At 35.9% G+C, this 24,828-nt stretch overlaps 1 protein-coding gene across 1 annotated transcript in view; it reads left to right on the top strand.

The window, feature by feature from the left end:
- DLC1 (DLC1 Rho GTPase activating protein) overlaps positions 1–24,828 on the top strand; it is a 214,190-nt gene that overhangs the window by 63,686 nt on the left and 125,676 nt on the right. Inside the window, exon 5 of the mRNA XM_085058882.1 lies at positions 24,545–24,578. Within this exon, the coding sequence (XP_084915008.1) occupies positions 24,545–24,578 (34 nt within the window). The remainder of the gene's footprint in view (positions 1–24,544; positions 24,579–24,828) is intronic.

The raw sequence follows: 24,828 nt of genomic DNA on the forward strand, positions 1-24,828 counted from the left end.
ATCAGGCTACAGACATGCTCTGGACCACTGACAGCTGCACATGGAAGCCCTTACATGGGCTATTTCTCTTACATGGAAGCTGTTTCTCTTGCACTGAATTTTATCTCAATATAAGTTCTCCTAGTGCATATGTCTTCTGTGTTTCATGCCTCAAAGAGCCTCTCATAGCATGTAATAAATGCCAAACATTTCTGGGAAACTGTTGAATAGAAGGAATCTGAATTTTCCTGTTAAGATTGTACTGAGATATATTGCATCAGTTATTGCATCTGTACATCTCACCAATTTTGGAATTCTGCCTCACTCTTTGAAAGAAAAGAATGGGAAGATATGGTGGGGGATTAATTACACCACATGCAAACTAGCATAAGGATTTTAATGGTGTAATTCCTTAAAAGAGTGTTGAAGATCTGTGCTGAAATGAGAAAAAAAATTCTGTGTGAAAGCCTTTAAAAAAAATCATAGAAAAAGAAGTATCCATACATTTGTGAGTGTTTCCATCCTGTTCAGTAATAATTCAAGATACTTTCGAAGTCACCGGGAGCAGACTTTTGGAAAGGGTCAGTAGGTCACCTTGCTGGACAGTACGAAGGGATGGAAAGGAAGACAGCTTAGAGACTTGCTGCAGAAAACGAGATTGCAGATTTAATGGGAACTGGGGATAAAGGGCTTTAAAGCTTAAAAAAACTTGAACATTTTGCTAGTATACCAATAGGTGACAAAAGGCTGCAACTTTATACAGCCCAACAGTGTTGCACAAGACTTTCAGCTAGGACAAACTGTTAGAAGCGGAATTGTTCGTTAACTCGTAATTTGCCAAGGACACCTTCATTTTTAGTTTTGGATAGCTCTACGAAGAAATCCATTGTATCTCTATCAGATTCTGCTAGTGCTTATTACATCTCTGAGGACTTAGATCACTGGGAGTGAAGCAAACAAACTAAATAGCACAGATTGAAGATCATCTTGTGACTGAGAGCCCTTACCTTATCCCTCAGCAATTCAGGAGAAGAGAAAGATCAGAGAGTTTTGAAGATGGAAAAAATAGTGTCATTTCAGGAGTTCATTTGTAAGGTAATGCTTAGGTTTAGGGGTGAAGTTGCTTTCTGTCTCCTCCTGTGTGTGATTCAAGGAGGGGATTCAAACCACCCAGCTCTCCCATGCAGTAGTGCCATGTAAAGCAGGTGAGATGCACAACGATTGCAGGTACAGCAATCATATCTGAGCTGCCATAAAATAACTGAGAAACCAACTGCTTTGAGTATCTGCTGTGCTAATCTCCAAAGTGGTAATAACTATTAGTGACCATTTAAACTAATATTTAAAAAATTGGCTAGACAAGATCCGAATTGTTCTATTTATTATAAAGTAATGTTACTGTAAAACTGTTTTCAAGTAATCTTCTATTATTTGTATCCAAAAAGTTTGGTGCTTGATGGGACTTTGGCCCGTGATGAGATGTTATGAAATTTAAACCCCTTTTGGCATAATTGTATATATCAAAACAGGAAAGATCAGAATTAATTTTAAATTATTATTTACATAAACTTAACTGTGTTCTTGAATCATTCACATGGTCCTTTTCCCTGTTTCTTCTTGTTTGTTTTTCTTTTTTTTTAATTTTTTCTTCTTCTTTCTCTTTTTATTTTTTTTATTTTTCTCCTCTTTCCCTTCTATTTTCTTTGCATTTTCCACCTTTCTGACTTTGGCTCTGCAACTTGCCTAAAGTCACTATAGTTACTTACACCAAACTGTACCCACCCTGCTCCAATGTACACTTTGCCTTCTGCATATTCCATGGCTGTCTTTCACCAGATCAGTCTCAGTTGGATCACTGGAATGATTGTGCAGCCACAGTCTTGCTCATTTCTACAAGATTTTAATTTCTTCTCTTCTAATAGGCAGCTGGATGGCAAGCCTACCTGTGAATTGAACAAGGTAGAATATTGGCACTTAGGGCAAACGTAGGTATTTGATGTTTTCCCAGCCATGAACTGAAGACCAGTGCCCCTGGGGGATGAGTACATCACTAATAATTGTTTATGCTGTCAGTCTTGCTAGTATTGAATTCAGACTCCATAAATTCAAGTCTCTGCTTGCAGTCATGGTTATTTTAAGTGTGATTTGAGGGGAGGAGAGGGGGAGGGGAATAACGTGCATTTAGCTGAAGAAAGAATATTTAGCTCAAGAAAGAAAAACTGTATTAAAAAGGAAAGAAACAATGTAATATGTAAATATGCCTTTTGGTGAGAATTTCCTGTGTTTTATCTAAGAAAGAATTTCAGGCTTGAGTCCAAGACAAATAAAGGAGCACAGAACAAGAGACTTAAGACAGAATTTGAGTTAGAAAAACAGTGACAACAGTTCAATCTTTCTGCCAGTAGATGGAGAGCACAGGAAAGTAGAAGCATGCACATAAAGAAAGAAGGAAAAACCTTGCATCAGCTTTTTTAAGGGAGGGAGAGATGAAAGAATAAAAAAGCAAGAAGTTGGGTGGAGGAGGGAACAGATTGTAAACCAGGAGGAAATTGTAAAAAAAATGGATTCTGAAAAGCAAAGAGGAAATGACAATTCCTAAATTATCAGCTTGGTCAAATCAGTTTGTTGGCAGTGAAAAAATAATTATCTTCTTTTATGCCTTGTACACAGTATGCTTTACTCCTGGAACATGGCTTGAAAACGTGGCATGAATAGTTTGCATTGCTGAAATGGAATAAATCCATGTCTGCCTCTTCAAGTACTTTTCCAGACACAGACATGCTGTGAGTGACATCATGGAAAACCATTTCTTTTTGTCCTTTACATGTACCTCTCTTGTAAGGAATTTTATTCCTCCTGAGCTCTCGCACTTTCTGTCTCTCTGTCTCTCACTCTCTTCCATGTCTCACTTCTTGCTTCCTTGCTTACTTGCTTGCTTTCTTATTTCCCTTTTCTTTTTTTCCTTTTCTTCTCTTTCCCCTTTTTTTTTTTTTTTGGACTTCAAAGTCAAAAAGGGTGGAAGCAAGGAATTTGGTTAGCTCTCTGTTTAATAGTTGAAAGAGCGTGGTTTGGGGTTTTTTAATGCACAAAATTCCTCTCAGTGAGACATGCCACACATTCTGATCTCTCCCCTTCAGGCAGTTACACACTATTAAATATGGGGTTGGAAATGACACGCGTCTGGAAATACAGAAATCAAACAACCTTCCACATTCTGCACTGCACTATACAATGAAGGTGTTGTAAATTGTTAATTGAATGGCATGGGCTTCTAGTTAGTGGGGCTTTCTATAAATAGAAACTGTACATTCCAGTGTGTTGCCACTTTTTATTTTCTTCAAACTAACTAAAGAACCTTTCTGTGTTACATAGAGATTAGCAAAGGTTTTAGTTTGTCTGGTTTTATTCCCTAACACATAACTTGTACTCTGAAATTTTGTTCTATTTACCCTTTCTTACCAAACTGTCTTTACAATATTTTTGTACTTATCCCTATTTTAAAAGAGAAGTAATATCCAAAAACCTATAATGGTACTTGATATTCCCCATATCCTACCACCCAATAAATAGTGAAATATGATTACTGTATTTTCAATAACACTGCACACATTACATAGAAAATAATAGTAATGTACTGACATGAGGAATACAGAAAGGCAAACAGGGTACTGCATGAGATGGAAAATTAGGAGATCCTTTGACCTTCCCAAGTTATTCTGAAGTTTTGGGTTCCCACTCTGAGAAGACAATACTGTCTGTATGTGAATGGCACTAGACTGGGAAGTTTATGCTCCCACTGTAGTTTCACAAGTGACAAAAAAACTTCAAATGGGAGGCATCTGGTGAGGAATTATAGGCCATTGAGTCTGAAGACTGCAATGTGAAAACAAAGTAGGGTTTAATTTCATAGAAGTGAGAGGAGTAGATAATTAAATTAATCACTCAGAGGTCTGTGATCCTTCCGAATGCACTTTCTTTACAAAGCCATCACTCTCAGTCCAGCATATTTTAACTGCAGTGCTATAGCCCTAGGAGTATGCAACACAGCTTACAGTTATCAATGAGTAAATGCAAGATTATGTGGGATTAAATATACTGTTTTTTTGAAATGCAATGAGTTTCAAAACACCTCAAAATATTGACTGAGACTGGTGTCCTTGGAAGCCTGATGGAATTTTCAGATAGAAATATTTTAAATTTAAAATACTTAACATTTAAAATATTTATATTTAAAATTCTGAATTTGCTGCTATTAAGTTTAACAATTCAGTATCTCATTGGAGAATCCATGGGGTTATAGTTTTAAGGTAGAAGGCAGAAAAGATGACAGAAAGTGACAGAGCCAATTTAATATCTAGCTTTCAAACCAAAGCTTTTAAAAATGAACGTGTTGGCTCATTGTGGAGCTTTGTTATACAGTCACATGCAATTTGTCTAATTCTTCTTTTGCTGCTTTGCCAATAAAAAAGCAATCCAAGATCTAGTTTTGCTGTTGCCAGGACTGAGTGATGTTTCAACATGCTTAGGGATTTCAGGGTATTTTAAAACCTCTGTATTCTTAGGAAAGGAAAAAATCTTTAACAGGTTTCTCACATAGTTTAGCACATCCTGTGGATAATGTCTTGGAAATACAGAAATTGCAGAGGAAAATCAGAGCGTGTGGATTCTATATTAAGAGAGAAATTTTTTTTCTAATTCTACTTTTTTTTCCTAATTTCAATCTACCTAGAAGCCATTTTGTACTTCAGGAAGACATGTGATTGTCAATTACTGTCAAATATTGTCAAGAAAAAAAGGAGTCTGGGGATTTATATGTTCTCTTCCTTGCACTGTTAATAAGGAAAAATTTATAATTTCTTCCAAGGAGTTATGCCTTGAAAGCATAACAAAATTTGCAAAAGTCTAGTTGATTTATGTTAAAATTTCTCTTCTGTAAGCAACATAAATATCTGGGAGTCAATGGGATTACACTTATAAGTACTTCCAAATGTATGTTGCTCTTTTTCTCTTTTCCTTTTCATGTTTCAAAGATATTTTCACTTTTCTGAAGTAGTTGTTCCCTTAATCCATCTGAACACAACACACAATACTAAATTCCAAACATAATTTTTTTAGGTTATGGGTTGAAGTTTGTGCATACATAGAATACAGTTAGTTCTTTCAGAGTGCTACCACAGAGAATCTCTGATAATGTTTCCCTGTCCCCCACAATATTCATACCTGCTTTTAATATATTTGTACAAATTTTTCTCTTTTTTTCCTTTTCTTCTTTTTTTTTTCTGACGGGTCCTTTGACACACCTATTGGAAAATGTTTAGCTGATAGATGAGATTATTTGCCAAAGGAATTTTGAAGACCAAGAATATTTGAAGAGCAAGACCTTGAGTCTCTGACACAGGACCGATATGTCTTGTAACTTTATTCAGAATTTCACAATCCTTGCTAAACTGCAAGATAAGGGCCAAAGCCAACAACCCAGCAGGAGCCAACTCAGAATGTGCCAAAGTTCATAGAACAGTTGCTTCAGGCTAAAGTTTGTTGACCCTTAATCACTGGGGGTCATCAGTGGTTCTGCTGCAGGGCTCTGCAGAACGTGAGCTCCATCAGATCTCCCGCTGCTCCTCCCAGGCTACCGGTAGGGTGGAGTGAAAGCTGGGATGCACGAATTCCAGGGCAGCATTTCATTGGTGTCTGCCTGTGAGAATGCTTTTTTGGGCCACCATCCTTCCGTAACACATGTGTTTTCTAATTCTAAACTTCCTTAATCTCTTGCAAATGGTGTAGGTGGAGTTAGTCACAACACAGGCAAAAGATTCCTTCCAGTTAGCATACCTTGTATGCTTTTGGTACTGTGTTTTGTCATGGATTGATATTAATGTAAGCATGTACATATACAGTTTAAGTTTTAAATCGTTTTCTGTTAAGTCATAGTGATAACATTGTTGAGAAATGCCCTTTTCCTGTTAGGTCTCTTTTGATTATTAGTATTACCTTCAATAACTGCGTTACAATGAGTGTGTTAGACTGCTGCATAATTTTGTGAAAGATTGTAGAGAAACAACTGGCACTTCACACCCTAATCTTGCAACAAATTCAGCATGTAAATATGCACTGACCAAAAATATGCTTCAGTCTCTTGGGCTGTAACAAGATACTGAGTAGTAGCTACTAATGAGTATTAATTTATGTAGCAATGACACCATTCATGATATAGTAAAATCTTTAATGCATGTTTTTATGAGCTGTAATATACATTTGGACAGTTCACAAATTTTTACAAATATAATCTTTATGACAGTGATAGAACTTTAGAAAATATCTCATTCCTGCAAGTTAAAGACATTTCAGTATAGTCCATCCAGAACATAAAAAAGTTTTGAGAATTCTTCAAGAGCTCCAGAACTCCAGAATTGTGAGTGTTTCTTATAATCCTTTTACATATGAAAGCAGGAAAAGAGAAGAGAGTCATAAGGGCATATTGACGCCTGGAGAAGCAGTGTGCTGAAAGGGCTGAGTGTTTGGGAAACTTCAGAAATGGATGATCCTCTTTGAGAGGAAAGTGGAAATGGGGAAAAGGAAAGGATAACAACAGTTCACATTTCACTAAAAATGAAAATATGAAAGTTCACGAAGACAAAAAACCAAAATATTCTAGATCAAAAGCATTCTATATTTTTTCATGTTTAGAATTATGAGAGCTGAGATGCTTCAGAAAAATACTTGTGGGTAAGATTCACAATTGTGGGAAAAGCCAAAACATAGGAGGCCGGAATCTTCACACTTTTCCTCATAAGGACCATCCCCACACACATCAGCAAAGCTGTCTCATTAACTCTTCCAAGTGCTTTCAGTACTGTACTCTTTTGCTGGGGTATCTGAAATTGTTTGACATCAGTCAAGATCCCAATGTTCCCAGACTAATTAGAACGTTATTTATATGACAAAAATTATCATTTTCCTCGTACTCCCACATCAGTCTGCATGAGGATTGTGGCTTTATACTGGTTACATTCCTTCTGGTGTATGGGTAATTCTTCTGCCCTGTTTGTACAGGATCTTGCACAATGAGGTTGTGGTCCAAGTCTGCGGCTTTTGACTGCTTCAGCAATACAAATAATGTTGTCACTATTTAAAATAGGTTTGTGAAGCATAAGCATATCTGATCTTGATGAGAACTAAAGCAAAAATACTAGCAGGCTACGGATATCAACATCATTCTTATTTTTTTCAATTTTTGCAAGTATGCTGTTTAACTTCAGCAACAGTCCTATTTCAAGAAGATTTCAATCTAAAGACCAAGGTAAGGCAGTTCACATTAGGAGACAGACAAAAAATAGCACAGAATTATTAATGAGTAAATTAATTAGTAAATTAATGAGTAAAACATTTTTAAAAGCACTCATTACCTTGTCTTCAAATAAGAGTGGGCTAGGGGTTACATCTGATATGAGAAGGGACATTTACAAATCTTCTGGGAAATAATAGCTGAATGCAATAATTGACTGTATTTGGCATGAATAACCCACTCAACAAGGCATGTATGAGTATGCTTTTGATCCAGGAAAGAGGGCATACTGTGAGAAAAAAACAAACCAGCAGGATCACAATCTTTGTGAGAGTGCAGATCAGAAACAAGGAATGAAAGAACCTCAATGAAGGTACTGATTTTGACTGTGTTAGGTGAAATATGAAGATGATGACTAATAATTTCCATCTCAAGTTGATGAGTGTTGACTATCTGTACAAATGAAAATCAAAACAGTTTTAGACAGCAAATACAATAAATAATTTATATTTAACATTATGGAAATGGCATAAATAAATTATATGTAAAAGTATCATTTGAGAAACATGCAATATGTGACTGTGATGGGACAGTGTATATGAAGAATTAAGTAGAAAGTTTAAATGCAAGACTATTTTTTTTGATACAGAATGGATTGAGGAATTAATGAAAAAGAAAAAAAACCATACTTTTTGCACATAATGCACACAATTTCTCCTAGTTTGGATGGGATTCTTCAAGATTTTTTTCTCCTAGTTATTAGAGAGTAGATTTTATCATTAATCTATGTGAATAAATTATACCTTTGTACCTTCTTATCCTCTGAGATCACATCACTGCCATCTTCTAGCAGATAGTCTTTAAGACTGGTAAAAAAAAAAGGGCACAACTTTGCATTTCCTGCTGTCTGGTGATCTTACAGTATTATCAACAAATTTTACCCCAAAAATGCCATAACTCCCACCTTTTAAAATGAGAGATTGACTCAGTTCTTCCAACCAGTAAATCACCTTCCTGTGTGAATCCACATGGAACATGCAAGTTCCATAAAATGCATGGGAAATTCTTTCTTAATTCCTGTTGAGGTCTGTGTGGCTATCTGAGGTTCCCACAGAAGCTGTACGAGCTATTAAATCTCTCCTTACCATTTTCACTGAATTCTAACAGCTAGAATCAAAGCAGTAATTGTGCAGTTGCTGGGTTTTTGTCTCGTGGGCTGTGTGTGTGCATGTACGAGGTTCCCACTCCTGCAAGCATTGCTGCAGGTTGGCTGTAAAGTTCAGCTCTAGAAGCTCTGGTGTTTACCAAGCATTTCATTTCCACCTCTTCATCAAACAGATCTGCTCTGTCAGTTTCTAGATACTGGAATTGACTCTCCCTCAGCTAAACAAGATTTTTCCCAAATAGTGCTGCTGTCCTTCCACTAAAGGCAGCACATGAGGAAAATTTTACCAGTTCTGCCTGTGACTCTCCCAGATCTTGGCCCCATTAGCTGTTCATTAAAACCATACTGATCCCATTGTGCTAGAGAGCTGGGTTCCTCACCTGCAGGAGGAATCCATCCAAATGAGAAAGACATTTTAGGATTCCTGCTCCACTGCCTACTTTATTTTAGACTAAATTTTAAAAGGTTTTGGTGATTTCATTTATAGGTAATTGGTAAGTTATTCATACCAAAGTTTATATAACACATACAAAATAATTCCATGTAATAGGATCTTAAATTACTTTGAGAAAATTAATTTTGAGTAGAATAATAGAATCATTAAGGCTGATCTAAGATCCAACCATGAACCAAATACTGCAAGTTCCCCCACTAAACCAGGTCCCTGAACACCACATCTATATGTTTTCTGAACACCAACAGGAGTGGTGACTCCACCACTTCCCTGAGCATCCTGTTCCAATACTTCACCACACTTTAAGTGTGGAAGATTTTTCTTAATATTCAATCTAAACCTCCCCTGGTGCAACTTGAGGCCATTTCCTCCCATCCCGTTGCTTGGAGATGGGAGAAGAGGTTTGTCCCCACCTTGCTACAGTCTCCTTTCAGGTAGTTTTACTATCAGGAGCTGTATTATGTTACTAGGCATTTTAAAAAGAGGTTCTAGATTGTTTTTTACTTGGCTCCTCTATCTAAGCACTATAAAGGCTAATTAATTGTTTTATGACTTCTGGCTGGTGGTAGGAAATGGACTTTGTCTTGTTGGATTTGTGACTTAGGTGACAGAAGGCTTTCTGAGCATAAGGCAGCTCAACAGTTCTCATCCTTCCCACATGAGGTACAACATCACAGAGACATGTCATGACCCTTTTTTGATGGGGTACATGCAATTGGTTCCCAGGCACCAAAGTTGGTTGTCAAACTTTATTTCAGTAGCAGCTTGTAAATCTGACAGTTCAAATAAAGCACCTGATGAAAGTGAGATTGAATTGACCAAAGAAACATGAACTTCCTTAGCATTTGAAGCCAGAAAAGATCAGGGAAGATAGTCTTCAGTGATCTAGGAAATTATTCAGTGCTTGCCAAAGTCAAGGAAGGCTTTCTACTGCTTTCTCTTAAGTTTAATTAAGAAAATTACTGTGGTAGAGCTGTCATCAGGGTTTTACATGGGATCATGCCCAGTGATTACTACTGGAAAAGTGCATTCATCTGCAGGTAATTCAAATTAGATAAACACTCAGAGATTGAATGGAAGTCAATTTTGTCACTTCAGAAATAAATACTTTTATAGTATATCATATCTTTAATTCCTGGCAAGCACTTGGGAACCAGCCCAAAGTACAGCAAGTGTTTGATAACTGTATGTGGGAATGTGGAAAAGTGTGCCTGGCTTTTAAGTCTTGCCAGCAAAGGTGTAAGAAGATTGATTCATTTGCTACAGAATGCAATTAAAAGTTAAGCCTTGTATTACTTTCATGGCAAAAGGACAATTAATCATTGAACCACTTACAAAGGAAAGTTGCAGATTGGAATCATCTCTTTAAAACAAGTTAGGTTACTTCCTAGGAAACAAGATTGGATCCATCCTTCTTGCTTGTCTTTGGAAAGATGTGACATGGTTTCAGAAGTCTCTCTTGTTCCAGCTGTTGCCATCCACAGTAATTTCTTTCTTAGATTATGAAAATATCAAGATTTGTTTGTGAATCAGTATGTCTGCAACTTCCTTGCTTTAGTTTTTCAGCAAAATAAGAACTAATAAAAGCTCAACTATATTTCAACACCTCTAGGCATTGGAACAGAATGATTATCCCTGGCTAGTTGGGGTTTTCAAGGGACAAAAGACTGGCTATACTTTTCTCTGAAGCATTCTTCACAAATAGAAAGAAGATACAGGCCAGAGAAGCCCAGGAATAGTATTAAGGCTCTCTTCTGTTTAGCATCTAATCTCATTATTAAAAAAATCTTCAAGAGGACTCTCTAGACACAACTAGTAAAAATACTGATTTATTTTTCTTTCCCTTCATCTTAATGTCCTACCAAAAAAAATTTCTTTCTTTTTTTTAATGTCTGGCTTATTTAAATTAATTTACTAAATTAATTTACTGCCAAACACTTGTGACCTATAACCTGAATATGTCCTGAACATTTTAGTCTCCTGAAGACTACTTCTTTGAAATGGGTGGTAGATAAATGCCTATAAGATATGGAGATCAGACTAGCTGCTCTCCTCTGCTTTGTTTCATACAATTTTTGTGATATTGTAATCAGGCTCATAAAACTTAAGATATTCAGATGTAAAATTGAGAAAAGAAAAGAAAAAAAGAAAATGGAGAGGGAAGGGAAGGGAAGGGAAAGGGAAAGGGAAAGGGAAAGGGAAAGGGAAAGGGAAAGGGAAAGGGAAAGGGAAAGGGAAAGGGAAAGGGAAAGGGAAGGGAAGGGAAAGGGAAAGGGAAAGGGAAAGGGAAAGGGAAGGGAAGGGAAGGGAAAGGGAAAGGGAAAAAGAGAGAAGAGAGAAGAGAGAAGAGAGAAGAGAGAAAAGAAAGACAGACAATGAACATATGTACACTTGTAAATGCTGTCACATTCTCACAAACATAAATTGAGTTTCCTCAGACCACTTGGAAACCCATGGAAATTTCTTGTTACTACTTATGGCAACACCATCTCCTTCTGCTGCCATTATTTGTTTTGTTGATGTCTGTGGAAAAAACTCCAAGACAATCTGTCACATTTGCAGCAACTGTAAGGGTGTACTTTGAGCCAACATCTTTTTCCTCCTTGGACTTCAAGCTTGCATTTATGCATTTCTTTGATATCTTCACAATAAATTCTTACACTTTGTAGTACTCAGTGCACACAAAAGGAGATATATCGGTTTCCAAAAGTTCCCAATCCTTTGCTTTTTCGGGAACTCACTGAAATCTCACTGATTCTAGTTTTCAAGGAATTTCATCTTTTCTTCAGACTGAGTGCAGAACTGCTCTTCTGTGTTCAGCAGTGTTTGGCATTATCTTCTCAGCCTTTTTGTTCTGCATCTGTAAGGGGCATCCAGATGCCATTAGGAACTCAGAACAAATTAGTTCAGTCTTGTTCTTCTTATTCTCAAAACCTTAAGAGAGAAGCAGGTTTTGAACTAGATGCTTCAGCTACAGAGATCTGTTTTAATGGCTTGGCAATTTTAAAGTATGTCAGGCCAGACAGTTTTCAACCCATTTCACTGTCTGCTCTTCCAGCTTATACTTCCAGCTTTCAAATGAGACTGCAGAAAGAGACACTCTAGAAAATCTTATGCAAGTTAAGGTATATGATATTCTCTGTTCTCCTCTTGGCCACATAGCCAGTGATTACATCTTGAAAGAAAAATCAGTTTGATCAAGAATTATTTGTTCTTAGTAAATTGATGTTGATTGCTCCCAATTGCCTTCCTGTCACTCATGTCTTTGGTAATGGATTCCAAAGTCTCCCCCATGATCTTTCCCTGGTCTGGGATGAGCTCACAAGCTTAGAGCTCATCACTTCTTTGCCTCCTTTGAATACAGGTGTAAATCTTTCAAAGCCATCAGGAACACCCCACAGCTGTCATGATTTTCACTGATGTAAGTGGCTCTGAAATCACATCATTTTCTTTCAGCATGCCTGGGTAGATTTCCTTTAGTCTCACAGGTTAGAATACATTCAGTTTTTCTAAACAGTCCCTAGCCTGTTGGGTCCTCACATCTGGATGTTCCTCTTTCTAAATCATGTTAAGCCCAGATGTCAGGGAGTAGGATTTGGCCATTAAAAGTGATCAGAGTTATCAAGAAAATTCTGACTAGACTAGAAATACAAAACAATGGAGAAAAAGGCATTAAAAAGGCAGACTGAAAAATCTTGATTTAATTTATCCGTAGGTTAGCTTCTCACTGCTGTCACCGCATCACTTAAAAAAGAGGCAAATATAAATAAAACTTCATCCTATACTGCTGTTTTGAGAGACTGCTGTTTTGCAACTTTCTACATGTACAACCCATTCTTTCCTGAACTAAGTTCAGAATGCAAACACTGAGTTTGAAGGTCTAAAGTACATGGGTGGTTAAGGATATTGCATTCTCCTCCTCTTTCCAATGAAAAACAGCCACTGATACAAGGATTAGTACAGTGGTGTTGTTTTGTTTGTTGGTTGGCTGGTTTATTTTCATTGAGCCTTATTTCTGCTTACTTTGGTGCCAAGACACAAGAAAGAAATAGTTTTTTTAAAAAGAGACATCTACCCTTCCTGTGGCCAGCCCATAATTTTAATTTACATACAAAACTAGGGATTCACATTGGTGGGTGGAAAATTTTATATTTAGCTTACTCATATAAACCTTTTCACAAAATCTTTTTCATATGAAATACAGATATTTTGTCATAAATCTACTGTTCCAGTCAGCAGACTAACTGCTTTTTAAAAAGAACCTCTTCTTTTCATTTGATGACACAGGATTTGTGGCCTTTTAGAGGTTTTTGCACCATTGCAGTGGTCAGAAATATTTTTTAATGCTTGCGAGAAGTTGCTTGTAGAAGAGTTGAGTGTGAACATAAGATTCAGTCAAAAAGGCATTTGCAAAAAATGTTTCATACTTGTAATAGTCCCTCTTAACTAAAATACAGAATTATTCAAACTCTCCTCAGGGAACTGGTATTGGTATGAAAGCCAAAATGTGACTTGGACTCTTGTGTGCTGTTCCCTCTGGAAAGTTTTGAAAGCTTAGAAACTGTGAACTATATTTTTGCAATATGCCACACAAAGTTTGGGAAAGTTGGAACAATTCAGGATGAAAATGTACTAGTAAGACATGATCCTGGGGAAATACAGGAAATGCTCAGCACTTCACAGGATTGGACCCTCTTAGCACTCTCAGGATCTGCAGTGCATCTGTCTGCAAGCCTGAGTGAGATTTTCATGGGAATAGCGTGGGAACACAGACATCGATGAGATACTTCTTTGCTCAGAAACCAAAAATAAAATTCAGAACAAAATAAATAAAGTGATCCTGAAAGAAGAACAATTTTAGAACTTTTGAAAATGGAAGGATTTAAAAGGGCTCTCTTCATGGTAAGTGTAGCAATTAATAAAAGGTTTGATAGAAATCCTGTGTTTTAAAAGTAGATTTTATTACCTCTTGTGCCTATCCATAGATGCCTACACAGAACTGTGTCTTTAAAAGAGAAATGGATGCAACACAGACAGGAAGATTACGAGCCAAGTAGCCTCAGCTTGAGGCTTCATTTACTAAAGTAATTGGCAAAGATCTTACTACAGCTCTGAATTGGATTCTGTATCAGTAACAATTTCTTTTTTCTCATGAATTAGAAATGTATCATCCATAGAAAACAAAAATATTTGGAATTTATGTTAGATAAATGAATGGCAGTTTTGAATATCTCCAACTTTTAAGTGCCCCATAAAAAGAGTTTACAAAATGGAGATTTTTCAGAGTATATCCTTCATCAGCTGTGGTTGGCTAGTGTTTGAATTCAAAATTATTATACCTGTTAATAAAGATAAAAATTGTGTTATCATTTTTGTGATGTATGTCTACTCTATGTCTACTCTAATTCTCACTGATTCTAACAATCAAAATCTTATAAACAACTGAACTAAAATATGGAACTTCTTACTGGAAAACGTTTTGGTATCAGAATGAAAGGTACAGAAATACACAGCATGCTCGATCATTTAGAGTAGAAAAGCATTTAGTAATTATAAGAAAAAAAGTGTATGTGTTCAAAAGTAATATTTTTTTTAATGTGTTATTCTTGCAAAACACTACACTTTTATGCATGATGCATAGAAAAGTCTATCACGACAATCAGAATATTTGCAGAAATTTTTTTAGGCACTTGAAAGCCCCCAAACATTCCTTTCAATGGAATAGCATTATTATTTGCATTTTAAATATGAGAAAAAACAGATGTTTGTAAGATTTGTAAGTAGTAAAAAGATTGTCTGACTACTATTAATATTTTAGCAGCAGACCATGACTATCCCCAGCAGTCTTACTCTAAGAAAAGGAACAACTAGTCTGCCATCTTACCCATGAGTAAACTCATACTAACTTTAACCTGCAACCTACATAGCTGGTTATTAAGGTGTTGAATGGAACCCAGAATCCCCTGCAGTCAACTGCAGAACACTCCTCCTTCCTCCCAGGCTTTTAAATATGTCAGCAGCATGAGCAAAACTTCACAAATGTATTTCTCTTGGTTTCTGGGGTTTTATGGCATAGAGATCCCAGCTTGGCAGATAGTACCTGAGAATTAAATGGAATTACTGGTGAGATGGAAGACCTGTAACGAGTGTGTTGTCTGTGCTGGTGTGTCTCCATGAAGGCATAGACTAAGAAATGTCAGTTCAGGCATTACTCAGTTAAACAAGGTGTTAAAAACCCTGAAGACATGTAATAGGAGTTGATCATATCACAGACCTTGAGCAGTGATCTTATTGCTAGTACTTCCAGCTGAGGAAATTGTATGGCAGACGAAACATATATTTCTCTGGTTTATTAACTGTACCAGAAGAACCAGGTTTTGGAGGTTTTGAGCAGAGGAAATTTGATACTCAGTTTGACCAGAGTTTAGATATTAAAATAGAAATGGCTATAATTGGATTTTTTTTTTCTCAAACTAAAGAAAGGAGATTAGGTTACAGGCATTTAGCATACAACAGCTGTGCAGATAAATCTTTTGTTTTCCAAAGAGGTTTTTCAAGAGCTTGGGATGGTTTTTAGAGCTTTCATTGTTGTAGCTGGATTACAAAACCTGTTTTGCATCATTTCCGTAGGCCCTTTTAGGAGTCAAACATCCCATTCCTTTTCAGAAAAGGAAAGTTCTCACTTTTCCTTAATACATTTTTTTTTCTTTTCTCTGTCTTTGGGTTGTTTTCAGACATGCAATATCTTTTCAAATTTTCTGGAACTTAAATCTATTGAAAGAAACAGAAATTACTGAATTAACTAAAATGCCTATTTTCTACTTTTTCACCCACAAACTGTGGTTTTGATGTATTGCATCTGTCACCCATAACTTTGAGAAATGTTTAAAGGTTAACACACTAGGTATGCAGAGAGCAAAAGAACTCATTTCATTTCATCTCTTTTTCTCTTGAAAGACCTAGAGAGGTACTGACTCAGTAAAGACACAGTCTTGTGTGTGGTGGTTTTTAAGCTCATGGTCACTACATGTGCATGTTGAAGCATGAGCAAACTGAGATTCTAAGAATATGGTCAAATAAGCAAATATGATCCAGGTAGCATATTTTAATTTTTACTCTTCTTCTTTTTACCTCCACCTCCTGCCTGAGATAAAACCACTGTCACCTTTTGTGCTTCTACAGCTTGCCATTTTTCTTTTCATTGTGAAAGAAAATAGGGTGGTTTATGTTAATCTATGTTTCTCCATCTTTAAGTAAACCAAAAAGAAATATTATAATTGTCAACTTATCAGGGTTGGTGATAACTTATTGAAATGCATTAGTTTGACACTTACTCTCTTATGCTCAGCCCTGCTACCTTGAAAAGTTAGATGTACTTTTTTTGCACAATCAAACATCCCCCTGATGCTCCCAAATCCATCACTGTTTCTGTCTGGCATGCTACTCCTCTCCTGTCTCCATCATCTCATGATTAGCATCACTATTTTGTGACTCTGCAGCTTCCTGAGCAAAGAACTATGAGGTTCTGCAGAAAGTAAAGGTTTCATCATCATAAAAGAAATGTAACTTTTGTAGTAATTTATTCTTTTATGCCTGTAATAAAGCTCAAAATCAAGAACCTCCTGGAGAATCTGCTTTAGATCCTTTCCCAGCTGGTCTAACAAAAGTAATATCACAGTGACTGAATTCACATGAGACTGTAAGCATAAATATTCATTCCAAAACATGCAAACCATGTTTTAAAAACTAGCTTCTTGGGGTTTACTATTTTATTTATTTAGTTAGAGAACTCGGAACAGTTGTAACAGCCTGCTGTAGCTAACAGTGGGAAGAGGCTCTGCAGCTGGGATTATCTGCAGAGATTCAAGAGAGCAAACTCACACAGGATTAGTTTTAGTAAGTGTCAATAGCTGCTACTCTCCCAGTAGGTGTTAGTTGCTGCAATGCTCTACACCTGACTTTCTTTTGCAGAACATAAAGCTGAACACAGTGAGGTCTCTTTGACTAGCATAAATACTGATCCCTCATTTATAATATTCCAGAAACTATTGCAGAGTTATAGCTGCTAACCTCAGTGATATCTGAATCCAGGAGAATAACACTAGTGGGATACAAATATGTAGATAACAATCAACCTCTGGATTTGGGCTGAGTATCAGAAAGATCATTACAATCAGATTGCTCACTTACATATCTGATGATTTCTATAGCTAAGTTACTTTCATTTAGCTCATGAAGATGCAGCATTGGTGTTATGATAGTTTCTGGCACTTGCAGCCATGAAGTGAGCTTCCTCACTTTCATATCCCCACCCTTCAAAATTAGTAAGAGTGACTTGCTTTTCTCAGGATGAAGGGCAAAGAACTCCTTTGTTTTCTTTGAGGTGGCTAAGGAGAGACAAGCATGGCATGATTTTCTTGGGTTTAAATTTCCTTTTTATTTTGCAAGTAGGCTCTCACAGGAGCTTTGTAACTTGGACTCATCATGTAACAGATTTTAGTTTCTATCATCACGATACAATGAATTTTTTATTTACATGAAACATGTTTTAAGGTTGTAAATTTTATATAAAAAGAGATGAGTAAAAACTGAAATCACCTGGGATCCCTGTCAGCCACGTAGAAACATTCCTCAGACTTCAGAGCTTTAAGGCAAAATCACATTTGTAGACATTACATGATATTGGAACAAATGCAAAACATGAGATTCTAATTATATTTACTGTTGCCTTATAGAGCTGCGTGCCTTCTGGTTCCCAAATAGTTCCGTTTTGCCAGTGTTGCAGGGTTTATTGATATGTTTGTTATTGTAAAAGGTTTTATAAGATAAATATTAGCCAAAAAAATTACTTGTGAGCTTGGGAAAAAGCTCTCTGTGTAAATGAATCCTGATCAAACAGCTGGTGATTGATGAAAAGCATGAGCACTCTTGGGGCTGCTCCAGTTCTAGATGTAGTGTGTCACATCTCAGCTTTGGTGTTAACATTCAAGTTATGTTTTCTTTAGGGAAGAGATACATGTGTTTGGGGGAATAGGAGGAAGCACAGATTTTTGTTATTACCAAGAAGCCATATAAATGTCCCTCAACATTGAGCTAAAATTTAACTGACCCCATTTTCAAGTACTGTATCTCCATCCCAGAAATTAGAAGGCAGTTTAAGTGGAAATCAAATTCCTTATTTCATGAAATCCTGGGAAGTATCAAAAATAAGTTTAAACATTTGCTTTTATTTCAAGCTGAATCCTTATATACAAATAAGATGAGGTCTAGCAATAGCTATATTGAAAAAAAATCATAATTATTTTTCACAAAATGTGTGACAGTAACTCTTGGGGTATTTAGGAACCAGCAGATGCTGCTGTGAAGACTTTAGTATCCCTGTAGAGAAAGAAATTAGTTTGTTATTATGGCCAAACTCTGCTTAATGGTCTGGACAAGCTGCAGACAGGCTTTTGTACTATCTGTCATATGAACCAGCTTCATGTGATCCTCACAGATTTCAGAGCATTGGGAGCTTATCCTGATCTATGGACAGTCCATGATAACAGCAGGCAGAGCACAAGACAGTTATCCTGCATCTTTGTTTTGTACTTCCATTATAACAAGGGTCACACTCTGCCAGCCGAATGATGAAGACAGAGGAAATTATCAGACCACCCCAAATGCAGCCTCTTGGCAATTGCCTCATTGAAGGAGAGCTGCCAACTATCCAGCACTAACTAGAAGAGCTCTTTGTGCATGACCTGAGTGGCATAAAGAGGCTCAAGCAAACAGAATATCTAGTCAGAAAACAAAGTGTGGAGAGGCATGCAACTGACTGGAGGAGAGCACATGCAGGCAAGCATACAGCTTTGTACTTCCACTAGAATTAAATTCATAGTGTTGTCATAACCTTAGCCAGAAACATCTGAATGTGACAATAATTTCTTTTTAAAAATGAGATAATTGATGCAGCTTTATTGTTGGGTGGATTTTAATTGCCTTCCATTCTACTCTTCAGTAAAATTAAAGACCACAAAGAAGAAAGACTTTGCTAAATTCCCTGTCTAAAGCTGGTCTGTCCTGAAAGTTGATGGTTCTATTTTTTGTCTTTCCTCATCCAGATTGTGGGAAACTGAAAACAGAATTTTAAAAACTGCACATTTAATAAAATAATGTTTGTAATTAAATATGAATGAGAAACTAATCGTTCTTGGGTTTTCTTCTATATTATTGTTATGTTTTCTATTCAATGCAAATATGGAAATATTATGACACTTTAAATTAATTAGAATTTTAGAAAGGGTCTTCTACATGCTTATTGTTTTAATCTGATTATTAGCATGAAGGACTTTGGTTTCAAAAGGTTAGAATTTTCCAGTAGAGATACTTGTTCAGTATTTTAGTGTAATGGGGATATTACTGAGGAAAAATCTGCTTGTGGACTGCAGTATTTCCCTAATTTCAAACCATCTGAATGATTATGGATTTTTTAATTTTGTAAAACAGCCTAGTTAATTTTTAACCACTACTTATCCAAATTAAGAAAACTGCATCATGCCTTCTAAATAAAAAAAAACAAAAAGTCTATTTAAGGACTCCAGGTTATACAGGACATATGCTGTTTAATGATAAACTTAATAATGCTTAAAATTTGTTATATGTTTGAGCATTGTTGACCCCAGTTTTCAGGTACAAACTTCCTCTTGTTTACTGGAAGAGAGTTCTCTGTCATTTGGTTCATTATCCTTCCTTGGTAATTGTATGTGGTGTTGATATTACCTCCTTTCTTTCTTGTTAAGAATCTCATCACCCATACATCACCCATATATCACCCATATTTAGAGGATTTTAGATTTTTGTTTTGATCAGTTTAATAGAAAGAAGACAACAGAGGTATATTTAAATCTATATAATTGTTTCTGGTCTTAAAGTCAAAGATCTTCTCTAAAATATAAATATAACATTATTTTCAGTGTTTGCAATCATTGGATGTTGGTCTCTTTTCTGCTTCTGTTGCAATATAAAGCTCCTAGTTTTACAGAATAAGAAGATGGATTTTGTCTTGAAGCAAATAATTTCAGTGAAATCCACAGTTTTTACTATATTTTTCATAACAGAAACATCCACTAAGGTGAGAATTTAGACCATGATATTTTTATTGCAGGAATAAGAGGTGAATAACATAAAAGTGATTAAAAAAATAGGATAGGGGATTTATAACAGCTTGAGCTCAGCAATTGTGAGTCACCTGTGAAGTCTGGATATTCCCTTTCTAGTCAAATCTCCATATGTTAATCTTTGCCCTGGAGTTTTCCCTTCACCCTGGACAGTAACAGATATTATCTCCACATGCAAAATTGCAGAGAAATGCTTGAAAATTGAGATATATTGAATCATTAGCAAGGGAAGTTCCCAGCATTTTTACTCAAACACCTGAAAAAAAGCTGAATAGCTGACAGATCTTTATGATGGAAGGACATCTAAGAATATCCATTGTTGGTTGGATGGCACTGTTAAAAATGTGTTTCACATAATGCCAAATGCACTTAATCTTCTGTAATAAAAAAAACAAAAAGTGAATTTATTAACTTTTAAACAGAGATGCTCTATCCTTTCTTGTAAAATTGAAATATAGAGACATTCCAATGTATTTATGAGATACTATAACAATAAATAGATGTAACCAGATAGTTATTTCAGAAATAGTGTGATACATGCTCCTCTTCAATAACTTGCCAGTTTATACAAATATTGGCCATCTAGTGCAGCCCTTTGCAGACGAGTCAGTCATGATAGAGCTGTTTATGTTACGTGAGTGCAAGGCACCAAAAAAAAAGTTTGTTTAATTTTATTCATAATGGCTTTCTCTGTAGGTTTGGAGTCAGTATACAAATAATGTAGCTTTGCCTACAGTTAAGGGACAGACAAGCTGTGTTCAGGTCATGCTCAGCCTTTTACAGTGGCTATCTTGCAGCTCAGCATACCCTCACCAGTGCTCCCAAACATGATTTGTCTTCTTTGCAGATGATGCCTCTTGCTTTCACCACCAGGACACTGCACACATTTATTCACTACACTGCTTCTAATCTGGAAAGCTATGGGAAAAAAAGGAAATCTTTTTTTATCCAAGATTGGAGATTAAATACTGGGGGCTTCCAGTACCTAAAGGGGGCTTATAAAAAGGATAAGAGCATACTTTTTGGCAGGGCAATGGTATTAAACTGAAAAAAGAGTTGGTTTAGATGAGATATGAGGAAGAATTTTTTTACAATGAGGATGGTGAAACACTGGAGCAGGTTGGCCAGAGAGGTGGTGGATATCTCATCCCTGGAAACATTCAAGGTCAGGCTGGACTGGCTCTAAGCTACCTGATCTAGTTGAAAATAACCCTGCTCATTGCAGAGAGGTGACCTCTAAGCCCCTCCTAGCCCAAACTATTCTATGATTCTATAATTGCATAGCGTTTTACATATACTTTACAGTCATATTTGCATACACAATATTTCCAGTGACACAGTTGCAATACAGCAAGGACGCACACAAAAAATTGCAATGTAACATTTCAAATAAGATTTTCACAATTTAAAAATTCCATCCTCTAATTTGAAAGAAAAAGCTGAATATATTTCAGCAGTGGTCTGATAGGTTTTTCTTCCTCTTTTTCTCTCCTTTTTTATTTCCATTTTGTTCTTGGTGCTGCTGAGACCACATACTATTAGAAATATAGAGAGGAGCCTGGCATTGGGAGATGTTTGTTGAAAACTTTGAAGGGCATGTTGTCTGCTTTTTTCTAAAACACATATGATCTGATCATGCAGAAATTGTTTGTCTAGTTTTGCAATTCTTTGAGGAGAGTGAGAAATAATGTGAAGTTACAGTGAACCCATCTGGTCAAGCAGGAAAATCCGGTTTAATTGCTCCATTGCCAGAAATGTTAAATCACTTCCTGGGAATGCAATTCATTTGGAACATATGGAACTCATTGGAAGGTCTCCAGTGAATTCAAAACTGTACTGAAGATGAGAGAATTTCTCATAAGTAACAATCATGTTTTCCCACTGGGTAGCATGTAAGCAGCATGTGTAGCTGTATTAACAAAAATCTAAACAATAGGAGGACTGTCTGAGATCTTGTTGAACAGGATTTGCTCATGGTTTACTTTATGTTAAATTTTCAAGAGATGCTATATCCATTTAGCCTTCTTTTTTGTAGCTTTTGAGCAGCAAAAGTTCTGATGGAACTTTTAGCTTATTTGATATCTTAACTCAGAAGCACTGCACTCTGTTTAGAAAACAGATACTTGAAAGCACTCTACCTCACTGTACCTTTAAATTTTCTGGAACTTAAATTGCTTCTTCATCCTCCTTAACAGAAGTAGAAATGTTGTGACTTTCACATCTTCCCTGAGGCTTGATCATTTTATGCATCTCGAACCACAGCTTTTTACCTGGGTTAAACCCACTAAACCCTGGCAACCTTTAAGACTGCCATCTAACAAATTCACTAAAATATATGTTTCATTGTAAATCAACATATTTTAGTGATCATCAATTAGAAATATTTTATACTTCCAGGAAATAAACTGATGTGACCAATGGCATTATTAACAATATTTAAATCTGATATGCCAACATGAACTAAAATCTACGTGTTGACGTGAATGATGATGATAGCTGTTTCAGAAGAGTTCATTCAAGCTAAAGGCACTGCCAGTGACTAGCAGTGCAATTATAAACATGATCAAAGCCCATTTAAGCCTGTCAGAAAGCCACCAGAAAATTATCTTCTCTACTTGTTGTAGTTATATTCCCATTGATTCTTGTAACTCTTTACCCCAAGCTGTTCATCTTGGCTTTGCATTTTAGACCTTCCGAAGGCTGTCCCCATCAAACTGTCATCTCTTTTCCATGGCACAGCTTATGATTTCAGTGCAGACACTCTTGGTTGTCACACCTTTATCCATCTCAATGTTGTCCTCTAAGCTTTCCTTAAAGGAAGAATCATATCTTCTCTAGCTAACAAATCTCACCATTAAAGTGGGATATTAACCTGTCCCCATCCTTCCTTCTTTTGTCCTGATCCTCCCATTTTATTCATATTAATGTTCCTTCATTCTTTCTTGTACCATTAAGGGTTTTTTTTCCCTGTTTGTTTGCTTCTTTCTCACCTTCTCCTCTTCAAAAAATTCTGTCTTTACAAAATTCCTTCTTGGAGCAATGTGAATAGTGCATCTGGGGTTTTCTTTCTTATTTTCTTACTTATCTTAGCCAGTGTAAGCATTTAAGTCTGGGAAAGAGAAGAAAAATACATAGTAATTTTCAAAATTTTATCAACTTTTTATAAAAATTTATACATTATACACTTTTTCTTTCTTTGAAACTGAGACCTTGATTTACTCTCTGATTTCATTGTTTCTTTGGTGTGTTAATTTTCTTCAGTCTGTGGAAGTTAATGACTTTGTTGCATTACTGGTCATTCTTCTGAACAAATATATGTTTATAAAATGCAAGGAACTTGCTTTTCAAGCAAGAAGCTATTGTTGGTTTGAATAGTATTAGTATGATTGTATAATATTTTGAATGCCAAAATCAAACAACACAAATCTAGCCAATCATAGTACAGGTGAAACAATAAGAATCACAAAAGGCATATATCAATGTATATCATCTAAGGCATTTTCTAATTGAAATTTTGTTGAAATTTTATCCAGAAAATGCTATGAAACCCTATTGTATATAGCAGGACAAATCAAATCCTGAAATTAAATTTTCAAAGTTTGTTTTGGGAGTTCTACAGCAAATCTGAAGCTGGTTGGTTTGTTATATTTGTCTATCTCTCCCCTTTTTCCTTGAATCTGCAATAGAAAAATCTGCTGAATAAAGGCTAGACTAATATAAGTGAAAAGGATGTAAAATTGGTACCTTAACTTATATGACAGTTCTGCATACATTGCCTACCCAATCTGATTTCTCATCCAGCCTTTCTTGCCTTGATCATATATGCACTTTTTAAAGTTCTTTTTATATGTGTGACATATAAATTTCACTTTAGTGTTCATTCAATCTATAACCTCATTTTATTAGGAAAAATACTCTCAGAAAATTCTTGTAAGTTAGTCTGAAAGAAAAGCATAATATGAAAAAAATTTTACATCCATTGAAAAAAAAAAATCTCTCACACAATTTCCCAAGTCAAGAAACAATTACAGCTGTTTTGAAAACAAATCTATTATTTATGTCTGAGAATTTATATAAAAAGTAAGAAACTGGTATATTACAGAACAACATTTATTTGAGACTGCAGAAGAAAGATTAGGCATTTCAGGCTAATCTTCAGCCACACAGATTTTGTCTTCCTCCCTCAAAATTATTAAGTAATTTCCCAGTGGAATTTTGGGATCATGTACTCTAGATGATTATTTCAAAATGTGATCATATCTTATTAACTCCATCTCCTCCCTTCTCTCCTAGTCCTTTCTAACAGTAATTAGTTTCACAATAGATTAGAAGACACTCAAATGGGAACTGTATGTTTCTCTTCAGAGTGCTTAACATGGTGAGACCTCAGTTCTTTTTAGACCTTCTAGACACTCGCAAGATTTACCTCAAGATTTCATAATGTTTCTCTAATATTACTGTTTTTTTAATAGTGGTATTTTTTTTTTTTTTTTGTCTTTCAGGCTATGCCAGTTATTTCAGAGAAGGAGAAGGCTGGTGAGTAAATATTTACTCATTTCTTCATTTCCTTGTTGTATTTGTTTTTGGAATACCCTGTTACTTAACTAAGTGATAAAAGACAGGCTTCAACTGTGGGCTTTCAAACGTGTAGAATTACAGATCTGGCCAAGGTCTGTATAAAGGTTATACGTTGTTTCCTGAATAGGATAATTTCTCTTTCTAAAAAGAAATCCAGTTTTCTGTGTCATGTTAATAAGGATGTTTGAAATTGTCCTACAAATTTGAA

The sequence above is a fragment of the Lichenostomus cassidix genome, chromosome 4, assembly GCF_008360975.1.
Source record: "Lichenostomus cassidix isolate B80296 chromosome 4, HeHo_3.0, whole genome shotgun sequence".
Classification (NCBI taxonomy): Eukaryota; Metazoa; Chordata; class Aves; order Passeriformes; family Meliphagidae; genus Lichenostomus; species Lichenostomus cassidix.